Here is a 13,720-nt window from a genome sequence, read left to right as displayed (position 1 = left end):
ACACAATAAAAAAGACTTGAAATATTCTGCAAGCATTATCTTTGTTTATAATTTATGACAATGCACCATCATTCGTGTGTGGTGGTGCGGTGCTGTGTACAACTACCATGCACCAACAAATTCTGTAAAAACACTATTCATCTATATTAAGACTACTGTAAACCAGTATTCATGTGTGTAAAACATAGACCAGCCATTCTGTAACTTCAAACAGAGTTGACACAACCGTTGCACACGTGAAAGAAAATTAGCTGGCGTCTGTAGCGCTATATTATACAACAACTGATCAGTATCCACCTCCAACAGCCTATGCAGGGCACAGAGGAAGACAAGATGTGAATCAGTAGACCGGGGAAACAAACAACAGCACTGCTGTTGTCACAAAGCATTCTCATATTCTGCAAAGCTAAAGCAGGGCATGCTGCTAAAATCAGCAACACTTCCAAAGTGTAAATGGTGGCGTCGAGCAACGCTGCCAAAAATCTTCTGCAAAATGACAAGTGTGCAAACTTGAGGTTAGGAAACTCAAGTTGTGTACACACTACGGCAACAAGATACTTCTCACTGATAAACACATCGCATGTCGAATGACAACAACTGACAAAAAAAATGTTCGTATGTAAGCACAGGAAAGGCTGCAAGATGTGGGAAATGAGTTTAAAAATGAGGCGAAAGAGAAAGACAGCAGAGAATATAAGACATAATAATTAAATCAACACCACTAAATGCGTCCTTGTAGTTGCCCGTTAAAAGCTTTAAGCTTATTTGATGAAGTATTTTTTACAGAACATTTTAAGAACAACCTGAAATTTCTTTAGAAAAATAAGTGCAACTTCAGTGCATTTCTGCCATCTACAGTGTAGTGCTGGTTCTCAGTGTTGTGTTGTTGTCTGCAACTCTTACTAAAGCTGTGTGACCCCAAGAGAAAGAAACGGGAATAGCAGTTACTTTAATTGACATTTTTGGTTTAAGTCTTATATAAGGGAGTTTTTCCTCGCCACCGTTGCCCTCAGGCTTGCTCTGGAGGTTTCAGGTCAGTTTTTGTATAGCATCTTGAGACAATTTGTATTGTTATTGGCACTATATAAATAAAACTGAGCTGAACTGAACTGAATATGTAATTTCCGCACTTTGCAATGTCACGCTGCCGGCCTGACTGGACTCTCTGGTTGGCCGGTTTTGGCCCGTGGGCCATATGTGCAACACCCCTGCGCTAACAGAACATAAAAGCAACAATTCCTGCTTGGTGGGGATTGTGACCCACCAATGGCTAGTATTTAATTAAATAATACAGTGTACGAAGATGGCTGATATTCCAGTTTGGATTAGAAAACTGTTTTTTGGAGGGTAAACATAAGTAACAAATAAATGGGATGAAAAAAATGGAAATAAATAAGTAGATGGATCGAAGAGTCAGAAACACAAACAATGAGTGACAGCAGAGAATTTCTTCATCTTCAGGAAGATACATCAGCGGTCAGACTTACACTGGATCGAGCTTAAGTCAACTTATAATGGATATAAGACAGACAACTGATGTGACTGTACTGTATTTTCACCATTGTCCATTTGCACAGCTTATGTACACACACACACACACACACACACACCATGAAAACTACTAAAAGTTTTGTTTAACTACTTTACACTTGACCTCTTATGAAATACAATAAAAAAAGATGCAGGTATTGTGAAGCATTAAGCGTTTCATGTATGAATTATATTTAGGAAGCGTAAATGTAGTGTTAAATATAAACTGTGCATATGACCCTGTGCACTGTTACCTTGACATGTACTGTGTACTCCCCTTGACTTTTGTTAAAGTACTTCTCTGTAACACTTTGTTTTACAGCAAACTGAGTAAAACAGGACAGGGCGGCCATGTGAGAAGGTTACCCTACTTAAACAAGGGCACCGTGTCCCTTATCCAGATATATACCGTGTGTAAGCAGGGAATCTGCCTGTTGTGTGCTTTTAAGCCTTTGGATTGATTTTAAAACCAATGAACTATAAAACAAATCCAGCAGAACCGAAACAAGACACACAGAGGTTTAGGAAACTGTGGTGACTGTCTAGTTTTTAATGCAGCAGATCCGTTATTTTATAGCTCTAAACTGCAACCTCTGCTGTGCCCATCACTGGCGGAGTTGTTGAGCTTTGACAACAACTCGCATGCTGATCGCTGAGGCCACCGCTGCTGCTGCTGCTGCTACACGGGGGGAAAGCAGCACATTCATCCCACCGAGAAAAAAAAAAGTGGAGAGCCAGCAGTTTTTCGCTAAATCAGCTGACAGCACTGATGGAGTAGGAAGGAAAAGCCGGGAGCAGGGAGACTAAACCATTTACGGGTGAAAACGGTGACACGCAGTTGTGCCAAGTTGTGCCTTGTGTGCAGTGCAGAGGATTTTTAAAGGAGTCGTTAACGGATAGTGCTTACGGTGTTGGAAAAGACTGAGCTGAACGTGAAGCGAACTATACTCGGGGATGTGACGGAAGAAGCAGGAACACAACAGCAGCAGTAGCAGCATCGCGCTGCAGCACAGGAGCATGTAGTGATCTGTGTTTGGTTTACGCACACATGCACTAAATCATTAACTCAAGTTCTTGCCCACGCTTTAAAAGCGCACTTGCGTGTGACGTGTTTTTTTTTTTTTTTTCCTTTCGCGCAACTGAATGAATGAATGAAGTTATGAATGAGCCTGCCTCTCGCGTGTGTCCCGCAGTCTTTGCTGAAATAGAAAAGGGATCTACACGAAAGGGCTATAACGAAACACCAAAACAGAATAAAATAACCAGAAACAAACACGTGGAAGTTACTCACCGGCGTTTTTATCACCCATGTCCCCTCTGAGGTGCAGAACTCGGAGGCTGCCGACGTAGGCTGAAGGAATGCCTGGTGCCTGGTGCCTGGTGCGCGCTCGCTTCTTCAGTCGGGGCAGCCGGGGCAGAAGGAGGCAAGCAAGTTGCTTTTGGAGTGAATGTGTCGCGAAATAAGATCCTTCAAGGACCCCGCTTTTTTTTCTTTTTCTTTTTTTACGGGAGCGCCACGCAGGATGCAGAGCTCTTTGGAGAGCTCGTGTCTGCTCCTTGGTGTTTCTGAGAATTTCTGACTAAGGTGGACTAGGGACTCAGGTGAAGAGGGAGAGAGGGAGGGAGGGGGGTGGGAGGGGTGGGCCCTGTGTTTTGCAGGGGTGAGCAAATGCAGGGTGTGCACTGTGGGCTGATGCAGAAACACAACTGGCAGTGAGACCTTTTGGACAGAATCGCTCTGTTTAGTGGAGATAAACGTCGAACCATTGTGTCTGAATTTATGTTTTGGAAGTGTGTCTTTTAAACAAAACTTGCACACACGTATTTAGTGTCAAAAACTTCCACTACAATGTGAAAAAATCTGAACAACTATAAATGAAAGCCAGCCTTCTGTTCTAGTTTGGTTTGAAGCAAATTTATACACTTTGATCGGCCGCTGCAGTTTTTATTACTTGAAAATTTCAAGGTTTCGTTGAGCATTTAATTGGGAATGTAATGCTTTAGCACATAAACCAAGCAGGGCCTGCAGTAAAATCCCAAATTCAGTCTGCCCACCTTTCATTATTCTTTAACCATTCTCTACCCCTTACACCCTTCAGCAAAGAGCTCTTTCCTCACACACTTTCTGACCACATACCATGTAGCATTACTGATAGCAGTGACACAGGCTGTTACATTTTGCTGAGATTCATCAATATTTAATTAATGGATCTCACCAATGGCCGTGTCCTGGGCATTTGATTGCGCTTGTTGCTTGATTATGTTGCAGCAGAACTCTGATATTGTGTACAGTATATATATATATATATATACATTAGTTTGCACTTGAATGAACAAGCTCACCGTTCCAGTGTAATGGGTTTGTGCGAAAAGCTCTGGAGGAACCTGCTAGTGTTGTGTAATCAAATCGTGTCAGAGTGAACTGGCAGGACAGGTGCATGCACAAAGTCACAGTGTGCGCAAGAGCAGGAGTGTGCTGTTCTCACAGTTATTCAAGTGCACCTCTCGTTCTATAATGGCTTTTTCTTTTCGACCCGTAGAAAAAAAAACGCATTTATTGTAATGCTCTTAATCAGTTTGAGAAGCGAGAGGTCGTGCTGTCACGTGCTGTCATCTGTGGTATTTTTGGGGTTCTTTTGGACTGAAATCCAACTCAGTGTACAGCTCACACAGAATGATTCTATAGATCAGCTGCACACTGCTGCCTAATCATGCACTGATTGCTGAGTCTCAGAATCTATGCATGAAAATAACAGAAAACAAGCATGGTGTTATCTAACTGGACCATTGATCAGTGTCTTAGGAAGCGCCTAGTCAGCACTCTGATGGGACGCTATGACAACAGCTAGAGTTTCCTCTGATGGTATAAAAAGACTGTGCTGCTGGTATAAGATGTTTCTAGCCTTTGTGCTGAAATAGAAGCCTCAAGGCCAAATGACGTTCAGCATCACGCGGCTGCCTGTGGATCCAAATGACAGCACAAACATGGAAGGAGAATGTCAGCATTTAGTTTATTTTTTTTCTTTCTCCGCACAGGTGAAGTTGCAGCGGGATGACGAGTTGTTCTGATTTCAGACATCACGCTTCCTGCCGCGTGGCCCAGGCCTTGCCGCCCTGTTGCCGACACAGGCGAATCCTGGCTGGCGTCAGTTCACAGCAAATCGATGAGAGGACCTGAAAGAGGACACCTCTGCTGGGAAAAATGAACTGCATTGATCAGAATGGAACCTAAAGTCCTCTACAGATTTAGACAAAGATGACTATGTGCACGTGTGTGTGTGTTGAACATTGTGCTTTCTCATAGCTGGGTATTGTCTCTCTCGTCGAAATCCAAATCACCAACAGTTTTACCCCCGAGTTAACTTCAGTAGCCACTCAAATATTTATGATTCTCACCCTCTTTTCGTCTCCTCCCTCTTTCTTACTTTCTATTTGGCCTCGACGCATCCTGTATGCCATCTCCTTCTTCCTCTAACTCTGCTCCCACATCTCTGTGTCCTCCCCTGCCCCAGACCTGTACCCACAGGATATCATCTAACCCGGCGGTATGTCCTTGGTCCATACAGTGGCAAAGACATATTGCTCTACTGTCTTTGCACACCGCATCTTAACCCTGATTGTGCTACACCCCTTCTTTTCTGCTACATAATTTTCTTGCAGAAGCGAGATTGCATTATAATGTCCGCACAGGATCCATTTTTGGCTTCAGTGAAGATGAATTGCCTGTGTACATGCTCCCAAACTTTTGTCTGTCCCGGCTCTATTACAGCAGCTCCCTGTGCTGTATTGTCTCGAGCAAAAGCATCCCAGCGAGTGCTGATATTGTACTGGGAGGAGAGCCCTGCGCTGCAGCCACTGCAGTGCAGCCTTGTCTCTGTAAATTCTTCCTTCTTTACCTATTTCTGGAGTCACTGGCAAGCCTACAGGAAGTTTGTGGAACTTGTCCAGATACCGGTAGCAACGGACCATCAATACTGCTCAGTTACTGTCCAAGTTTTCCTTTGTTTTGCCGTCATCCTCATAAAAACAAACATCTTTGCGCACGCCAAAGGTTGCTGTGAGCAGAAGAAGAAAAAAAAATAGACATATATATATATATATTTTTTACAGTGTTTCACATTGTTTTGCTTACATTGTTAACATTTGTTAAAAATAACAACATAAACAACTGAAATTGTCAAAATATCCAACATTTTCAGGATATGACAATATAATGTTACAATTTTAAGTTCCTACGCCTGATGCAGTGATATTTGACTTGCCTCTTGTGATGTTTCGGAGTTTAATCCACAAAAACAGGCCCTTTTCACATCACAATGACTCTGTGAGCCTGCATGCACTACACCAAAATGCCAAATCTGATAAAGCCATCACTGTGTATATCTTACTGTGATGTGAGTCTGTTCAAAAAGCCCTTATAATATACACTGCCTGGCCAAAAAAAAAGTCGTTAGAAGTAGTTAAAAGGATTTAACTAAGCAAATTAACTAAACAAATACGAGTCTGTGCACAAGCCTCTGGGGGCAGTGCTATGATCTGGGGTTGCAGAAGTTGCTCAGGTCTAGGTTCAGCAACATTATGTCCAAAGAATGAGGTCAGCTGACTACCTGAATATACTGAATGACATGGTTATTCCATGAATTGGATTTTTTCTTCCCTGACGCCACGTCCATATTCCAAGATGACAATGACAGGATTCATCAGGTTCAAACAGTGAAAAAGAGCATGAGACATCATTTTCACACATGGATTGGCCACCACAGATTTCAAACCTGAACACCATTGAGAATCTCTGGGATGTGTCGGAGAAGGCTTTGCGCAGTGGTCAGACTCCCATCATCAGTACCTGAAGACCTAGGTGAAAAGTTAATGCAACACTGGATGGAAATAAATCTTATGCCATTGCAAAAGCTTGTCGAAACAATGCTGTAATCAAAGTTAAAGGCTTCCCAACGAAATATGAGTGAGAAAGAGTATGTGACTTTTTGGGGGGACTTTTGTTTTATTTTTTTGGCAGGCAATGTATTTAATCACATTTTCCTCCCTGTCAAATACTTAGTGGAGTGAATAGTGCTTTAAAGTACAGAGTAACACACACACACATATATAAATATGTATAGAGAAAGTACTGTCTTCTACTGTAAACTTCTCTGTATATTCATGACTTTACTTTCCACATATGACAAAGCCGTACTTTAAAAGGCCACTAGGGGGAAGTGAGTGGTTATATCAGAGTCACCTTAAAGTACCGAGGCATAAATTGGACTCTTTTTCTAGCAGTTCTCTGTGTATTTAATAACACACTTGTGACACGTAATACGAGTATCGATATCTATACACAGCTAAATGTTTACATATTTAGATATGGCATAAACAAACGCTTTAGTAATAAGAATGGAAATACATTGTGAGAGCGTCTTGATAAATCTCAGCGTGTAGAGGAGTCCGTGAATGCAGCATTAGGTCCAGTCTGGCGGTGGGAGGGGCTTCAAGCAGGAGGTCATCACAATCATGGCGTGGAGAGGATGCGTCAGGAAATGGGTCAAAACAGAGTTTATCAGACCTCAAAACACGACTTCACGAAGCTCCAGGTGAGAAAATAACACGCGGTTCAGGTCGCAGTGTCTGTCTAGCCGAGAATAACGCTGTCAGGAAGTGTGTGCGAGAGGGAGGGGGTTACTTCTTACACAGCGGTGCGAGGTTATCTAACCGTACCAACTGTCATTGGGAAGAGCTTTAAGCCCAGCTTTATGTTTTTATCAGTTTACAGGGAATAGCATCTGCAGTACTAACACTACCACTGCTTTTTTTTTTAAAGGCAATTTAAACAGTAAACATGCTAAACATCTAAGCTTAGAAATACGAAGCTAATAATATATGGTCCTAAACAGTAGGGATGTTAAACATTTTGCTCGCTTGTAACAGGCAAATATCTCGACATAAACTGCAGAGAAACCGCAGGTGCGTTAATTAATGTTGGCACAGTTCCGTTAAGTGTCCCAGTGTCCCGTGGGACTGAACCAGCATGGACTCACAGCGAGACATCCACTAAGTGGAATGCAGCCATCCGTAATATACCAAATCTTTGCTGTTGTATATTTTATAACTTCTTTAAGATGGTTCTTAAATTGTCGAATGTCAAAAAATAGGCAGGCTAAGTAACTACTCTAAAACTAAGACATTTTAGCCAATAGAATCAAACTGATAGTCAACTATTTTCAGGACTCATTGGATAATCATTGAACCTATCAAATATTGCAAAAATAAAATACATATTTAAAACATACATCATGCACCAAACAATATTTAGTGTTGCCACACGTGTTTTAAGTCTATCTTCTCTATCTTTTGAAAGACTCAACCCCCACAACCAGCAGGCGCGTAGCTTCCGGCAGGAGACCAAAAGACCAGACACGAAGAGAAAAAATGTCATCCAAGAATCGAATGTGTCACCCTCTGAGGTTGGCACGCCTCCTCCCAAAGTCCCCAGGGTGACACTTTTCAGACCGCTGATGTTCACAGTAGGGGTATGTCCCTCATTTTTTCTGCTGGATGAATTTACTTTCGCCCATTCTGACTTTTAAAGTAAAGTGAGACAGTAGATGAGGATGGGGACACGATGGGGTTGGCTGCTGTCTAATGCCATGTCAGTTTACAGGCTGCTCCTTTGGTGCGGCGGCCATCCTGCAGTACGAGAAGCTGAAGTCAAGGGTGCAGACTGCTAGAGATGAAGAGGAGCTGGAAAAAAATATGAGGGTGGGGATTCAAGGACACAAATTGTTGCCTCTCTTCTGCTTTTGCTTCAGCCTTTCTTAGCAGTTTATCAAACGAGATGCTTGCGGTGACTCAGTGAACCGTTCATATGCTCACAGGGCTCCCAGGACATGGCCCACTGGCATGAGTGGTGGAACCAGCTGTCCAGCTTCCAGCGACAGCTCATCCTCCTCATGTCCATAGTGGACGACTTCTGGAGCAGCCTCACGGAGGGACAGAAAACTGTCACTGGTAGCTTATTTTGTAGACTCAATCTGTCCTTGACTGATATCAACAAATTTGTGTTTATTTTATTTAGTCCTGTTTTTTTTTCTTTACTATTAACACTTCCCAGGTATTATAGCAGTAAATGTTGCAGTCTTGTGTTGCTGGCGGGTTCCCTCAATGCAGAGAACTATGATTAAGTACTTCACATCCAACCCAGCCTCCAGTGAGTATGCCTGTGCTTAACGTTTTGTTTTTGTAAAGATAAAGGAAAAATGTGGTCATACAAGTACTATTAAAAGCTCTTTTAGGGAACTACAGGACATAGAAACCATAACTTACACATGCAGCCTGCGCTGTTGTGATCTTTTCACTTTCCACTTCCTGCTTCACTTTCAACGACGGCGACTGAAACTTTCGCCAAAAAGTTTGCTGAACACAAGTCCTGCAAATGCTTGTGTCTCCGAAAGTCCTCAGTCAGCCTTTCCTCAAAGTGTTCCATCTTTATTGATCCAAAACAATCAATTCAAAAATTGCAGAGACGGGGAAGCGGATATTATCTTACAAGTAACGCATCTGAATCTTGATCTGGCGGCCATGGTCAGGTTCTTTTTGTGTTTTCAGAGTGTAAATGTTCTTTTTTCTCCACCACCAGAAACTCGCTGCCTTCCCATGATTCTGTCCTCCTTCAGCCACTATTCCATTATCCACTTGATGGCCAACATGTATGTCCTATGGACATTCTCCTCAGGAATTGTCTCTCTCTTAGGGAAAGAGCAATTTCTTGCAGTCTACCTGTCTGCTGGTGAGTTGAATAAAGAATATAATATGATGTATATAATATCAATAATGTTGATAATTTTGCGTTACAAAAGTACAAGTAGAACCTGACACATTAAAGAATAGCTAAGACAAGAACAGAGTCTGTTTCACTACTGATTGTGTGACTGGGTCATTTAAAAAAGTGTCATAGCAACAGGGAGTCAGTTTTTCTATTCTATAGAAATTTTCTATTTTTGTGGGAGTGGGATGAAACCAATGTGTTCTAGTTAAAACTATTAATATCATACAGTTTATGCACCTTCAACTTTCAACTGCTTTCATTTTACCAGTTTTTGGGTAAACACTTGTTACATGGGTAACGGGAAGTAAGATGTGGCACAGATAAACTTCTGGGGGGAAGAACACGAACAACAATAGTCTCTCAATTGTATTTTCAGGCGTGATTTCCACAATGTTCAGTTACATGTGTAAAACAGCCAGCGGGCGTCTCTATCCATCATTAGGGGCGGTAAGATATTTGTTACAATCTTTATACAACGTAACACAAATGCAAGTTCTAATTTTGATCCGTACCTTCGTTTGGTCTGCAGTCAGGTGCGGTCATGACAGTACTCGCTGCAGTCTGTGCTAAGGTGCCAGAGGCCAAACTAGGCATACTCTTCCTTCCCATGATCACTTTCACAGCTGGAAACGTAAGCGATGCACAGTTTTGCCTTGGGTATGCAAAGGTAGAGATCCCTTAATATTTAGTGTAACCTGAAAACATCATTTGTTAATTCATACGTTGGGTAGCACATTGACATTCCCATGTTGTGCTTTTGCTGCAGGCAAGAGATGAAAGTCTGTACATAAATAAAGCAGGTGTATGAATGAGTGAATGTGTAAGTATGCATGTCACTAGAGAGATGTGATTACTGATGCTCCTGAGTCCATTGTATTTAACTCTAGGTTCCTGCTATTGGTTTGTGTTTAGGCTCTGAAAGTGCTAGTGGCCATAGATGCCACAGGACTTTTACTGGGATGGCGGCTGTTTGACCATGCAGCTCACCTGGGTGGAGCCCTCTTTGGAGTGTGAGTCCTCTTATTTTTAGACAAAATATGTTCAGGTTAAATTACATTAGAGGGATGTTTTTACACTCAATATAAATCCTTGCAATTGGTCGTATGTGACTGTTATTGGACTGTAAATGTTGTGTCATAGGGTATTTTGTTTCTGCGGTCATTTTTACCATCTCCGTATACTTTGTGATGCAGATGGTATGTGGCATACGGTCACAAACTCATTTGGAGGAAGAGGGAGCCCCTTGTGAAGCTGTGGCATGGCATACGTTCTCCAGGTTCCAGGGGCTCCAGGCCTGGAGGTGGACCTGGAGTCGGTGGTGGTAGTGGAGCAGGACCTGGACCTCAATAAGACTTTCTGAAAGAACTGGAATCCAGATACCTCTGAATATCTGAATATGCAAGGACATTTTTACCCGTTAAGATGGATGTGGGCGGTTATTATTCATGAATAAATATAGGTTTTCACCCAAAATTGTCTACAGTCTGGATGTTTACTGTGTGGAAACATCTCTGTTGGAATACAAGTAGCCACTTTAAGTTTCAACAATTATAGGTTTGCATGTATACAGTACTTTTATACCTAATTAGTTTTTGACACAATAGTACTCCTTCCTCAGTGTTTCAGTTGGTGTTTCAGTATCAACCAATTCAACAAAATTCAGTCTTGAGTTGTGCTTTTGGTTATGATCTTCTTTTCCACAAGGACAACCTGGACATGGACTCTGAAATAGACTTGTATGTCAGAATTAAAATGTGTTGATATGTCCTCACCTATTTCCACATTTAACCATATTCATCCACAAATTCATTTAAATAAATCTTTATTTAATTGAGTTACATGATACAGGCATACGTTTAAGAATCGATTGTCTATGCATGGGTAGAAGTGGACTTAAAATGTGTTTTTAAATATATAATACTTTAAGTAATTTGGCTGTATTTACAGGTCCACACTTTGGCCAAACATTACACAAAATCAAGGCAGGTCTAACATCTGGTGGCTTCTAAATTTCAACACCACCAGTCCACAGAGCAGTAAATATTTAAGGAAAGGCAAAGTTTGGCAATAATACAAATTACCTTATCAAATACGGCCATTTTCATCAGACTGGGCCATGAACATACAATTCTTTTACAAGCCTTGATGTGTTCCAGTTGAGAAAAATCCATCACTGTCCTGCAAATGTCAATATGAAACCAAGAATTATTAAACACAATATAACAAGCGTTTTGTTTCCTAAAGACATGCAGTAGATACTGACTGGGTACCATCTATGTATCACACAAGTATAAAAGTATCAGCTAATTCAACCCACTCCTTAGCACAGACATGTGATGTGTTATTAACCCAACACTGACTTACCAGACTGCTAGTTGAGCCCATCCGCTTACACTCCATAACAGTCGGTAACACCCTCAGCCCCTACTCTTGTGGTTGGCGTAGCTGGGGAAGCCAAACTGGGAAACCATGAGGTTGGAGAAGCATAGTGGCATGAAGCCATAGATCTGTGTCAGCCTGTTCAGACAGTAGGACCTCTGGAGAAGGTGTTCAGGCCGATGCCACATACCCTGGTATCCACTGCTGGCATCTTTTTCCAGGTTACGGAGGTCCACGGGTTTAACAAAGACCCCAGATGGTCTGTTGACTCTACCCACGCTAGAATGTTTTCTTAAATAGAGCGCCACAGCGAAGTTCATGGCAATATCATCACAATTCTGTGTTTCGTCCACTAAGGCATGCACTGCTGGAGGTTGGTCCTGGAAGAGCTGTAGGTAGCGTCGGTGGAAGAAGGCCGCACCAATTAACACCATGGAGTATCTGCGGTACGTGAATCCAGACAACATGATTAAAAATGGCTTACATAACCAACATGAGATGAAACCACAGGATGAAATAAAGATGACCTACTTGTCACCGCCACCTGCTTCTGGATCCTGCAACTCAAAGCTGCCATAACTGTAAACTCCCCCTGGTGTTGAAACGTGTTTCCGTGGGACAAACCCAACAATCTGGTCTGTAAATTGCTGTGGAACCAGAGATGTAACAGCTCACACTTATGGAAACAACACTGTGTGCGGTGCAGTCAAATTCAGATAATATTCACATATGAATTACAAAAATGTAATTTGGGTATTTGATTTCACCTTCCAGACAGAGAAAGCGAAACTGATGTCAGGAACACTGACGAGGGTGTCGTCATCCAGCATCAGCACGGCTGAAAAAAATCAGAACAAAATATTAAAAATATTTGAGGAACACATTACACAAATAAAGTACAATGTGCGAGCTGACAGACATACTAACCTTCAGTATCAATGTCAGGGAACAACTGTAGTCTGTTACGCATTCGATTGCTGGTCTGCTCCTTGAAGACCACCTGGACTGGATGAGGCCCCAAGGAGTTCCACAGCTTCATGGGTGTCTGCTCCCCGATGTTGTTCCAGACTATGATAATCCGCTGGAGATGAGGCACCGCCTGGTAATGGTTCAAGAGTTTGAGCAAAACATCTGTGCGGTTGTAAGTCTGGATGACGATGCTGAACTTCTCCTCCTGTGGGCTGTCAGCATCGTGGCCCTGTGCGAGAGTCTGCTTTTGTCCCCTGCGTAGCACTCCCAGGACATCAACGCCTCTGTGGTCCTCAGCAGGTGGCAGCAGAGACGTCAGGGCTGCACCAACCAGGAGGATGAGCAGGATGGGCAGAAACAAATAGGTCCGCCGGACCCCAAAGCAGCTGCAGCAGCGGGGCACCCTGCATCAGAGGAGGTGCACAGATTTGCAGTGTTTGTATCCGAACAGCAGCATTTAAATAGATTATGCTAAACGCATGCTATACGTTTTAGGCAAATGCAGCCTCAGCTTCTTTAAGTGAAAACATTATTTCCATGACTCTCTATGAGGTTTTCTGAATGCACTGAATTATTAAGATGACAATAATCTAGTGCACATAAACCATACTGCTGACAGCTAGACATGGCCAACGATTAATAAAAATCAATTAATCAAAAGAGTTCCACGGTTTCTTTCTTGCTGCCCACAAACTTAACTTACTGTTCTTTTTATATGGTTATTCAAGATAGTTACATATTTCTCAAACTGCCTATTGTGCTGACTTTAACTTGGTAGTCGCTCAGTGATTCATTAAGGAACACAACATCCATTGACTTGATCGAAATAATATATATATATTCACATTTTACATTAGAGGCTAAGTTGTTGTAAATTTCTTTCCATAAATCTGAACCCACCTCATGTTGTCGCCACTGACCACAAACAGTTCACGTTTACATGGTCGCCATGTTGTTCAGCCGACCAAAGAGCCTAAAAGCAAAGAGCGTTTAAAAGCTAACCTTCGCTGTAACGCATAG

At 42.2% G+C, this 13,720-nt stretch overlaps 3 protein-coding genes across 8 annotated transcripts in view; 1 reads left to right on the top strand and 2 right to left on the bottom strand.

Moving 5' to 3' along the window:
* The window catches only part of fgf12a (fibroblast growth factor 12a), a 34,686-nt gene extending 31,565 nt beyond the window's left edge, over positions 1-3,121 (bottom strand). The window contains exon 1 of the mRNA XM_047588655.1: positions 2,822-3,121. Coding sequence (XP_047444611.1) covers positions 2,822-2,840 — 19 coding nt within the window. The 5' untranslated portion in view covers positions 2,841-3,121. The remainder of the gene's footprint in view (positions 1-2,821) is intronic.
* A 3,862-nt stretch (positions 3,122-6,983) lies between these two features.
* parla (presenilin associated, rhomboid-like a) lies at positions 6,984-10,828 on the top strand. Of its 5 annotated transcripts, none has more exons than XR_007113034.1 (11): positions 6,984-7,121; positions 7,886-8,057; positions 8,182-8,286; positions 8,403-8,535; positions 8,639-8,734; positions 9,164-9,313; positions 9,729-9,799; positions 9,882-9,983; positions 10,119-10,172; positions 10,265-10,362; positions 10,546-10,594. XR_007113034.1 is itself a non-coding variant. In XM_047588646.1 (10 exons), exons 1-10 carry the CDS (start codon positions 7,042-7,044, stop codon positions 10,700-10,702), a joined length of 1,164 nt encoding a protein of 387 aa, XP_047444602.1. In that variant the 5' UTR covers positions 6,984-7,041; the 3' UTR covers positions 10,703-10,828. The 5 variants fall into 5 exon arrangements, 1 of the variants encoding a protein (XP_047444602.1); XR_007113032.1 differs by having other exon boundaries at positions 9,882-10,009; XR_007113031.1 differs by having other exon boundaries at positions 9,882-10,019.
* A 329-nt stretch (positions 10,829-11,157) lies between these two features.
* Positions 11,158-13,707, bottom strand: extl2 (exostosin-like glycosyltransferase 2). Of its 2 annotated transcripts, XR_007113035.1 has the most exons (6): positions 13,601-13,706; positions 12,659-13,104; positions 12,499-12,569; positions 12,263-12,378; positions 11,717-12,172; positions 11,158-11,530 (listed from the first exon to the last, which is right to left on the bottom strand). XR_007113035.1 is itself a non-coding variant. In XM_047588649.1 (5 exons), the coding sequence occupies exons 1-5, from the start codon at positions 13,603-13,605 to the stop codon at positions 11,770-11,772; spliced, it is 1,041 nt and encodes a 346-aa protein (XP_047444605.1). In that variant the 5' UTR covers positions 13,606-13,707; the 3' UTR covers positions 11,158-11,769. The 2 variants fall into 2 exon arrangements, 1 of the variants encoding a protein (XP_047444605.1); XM_047588649.1 differs by having other exon boundaries at positions 11,158-12,172; positions 13,601-13,707.
* Between the last annotated feature and the right edge of the window lie 13 nt (positions 13,708-13,720).

Source organism: Mugil cephalus, chromosome 7 (genome assembly GCF_022458985.1).
Source record: "Mugil cephalus isolate CIBA_MC_2020 chromosome 7, CIBA_Mcephalus_1.1, whole genome shotgun sequence".
Classification (NCBI taxonomy): Eukaryota; Metazoa; Chordata; class Actinopteri; order Mugiliformes; family Mugilidae; genus Mugil; species Mugil cephalus.
Note: the sequence above shows the minus strand (reverse complement) of the source record. Positions and strands in the feature narration are given on the sequence as shown.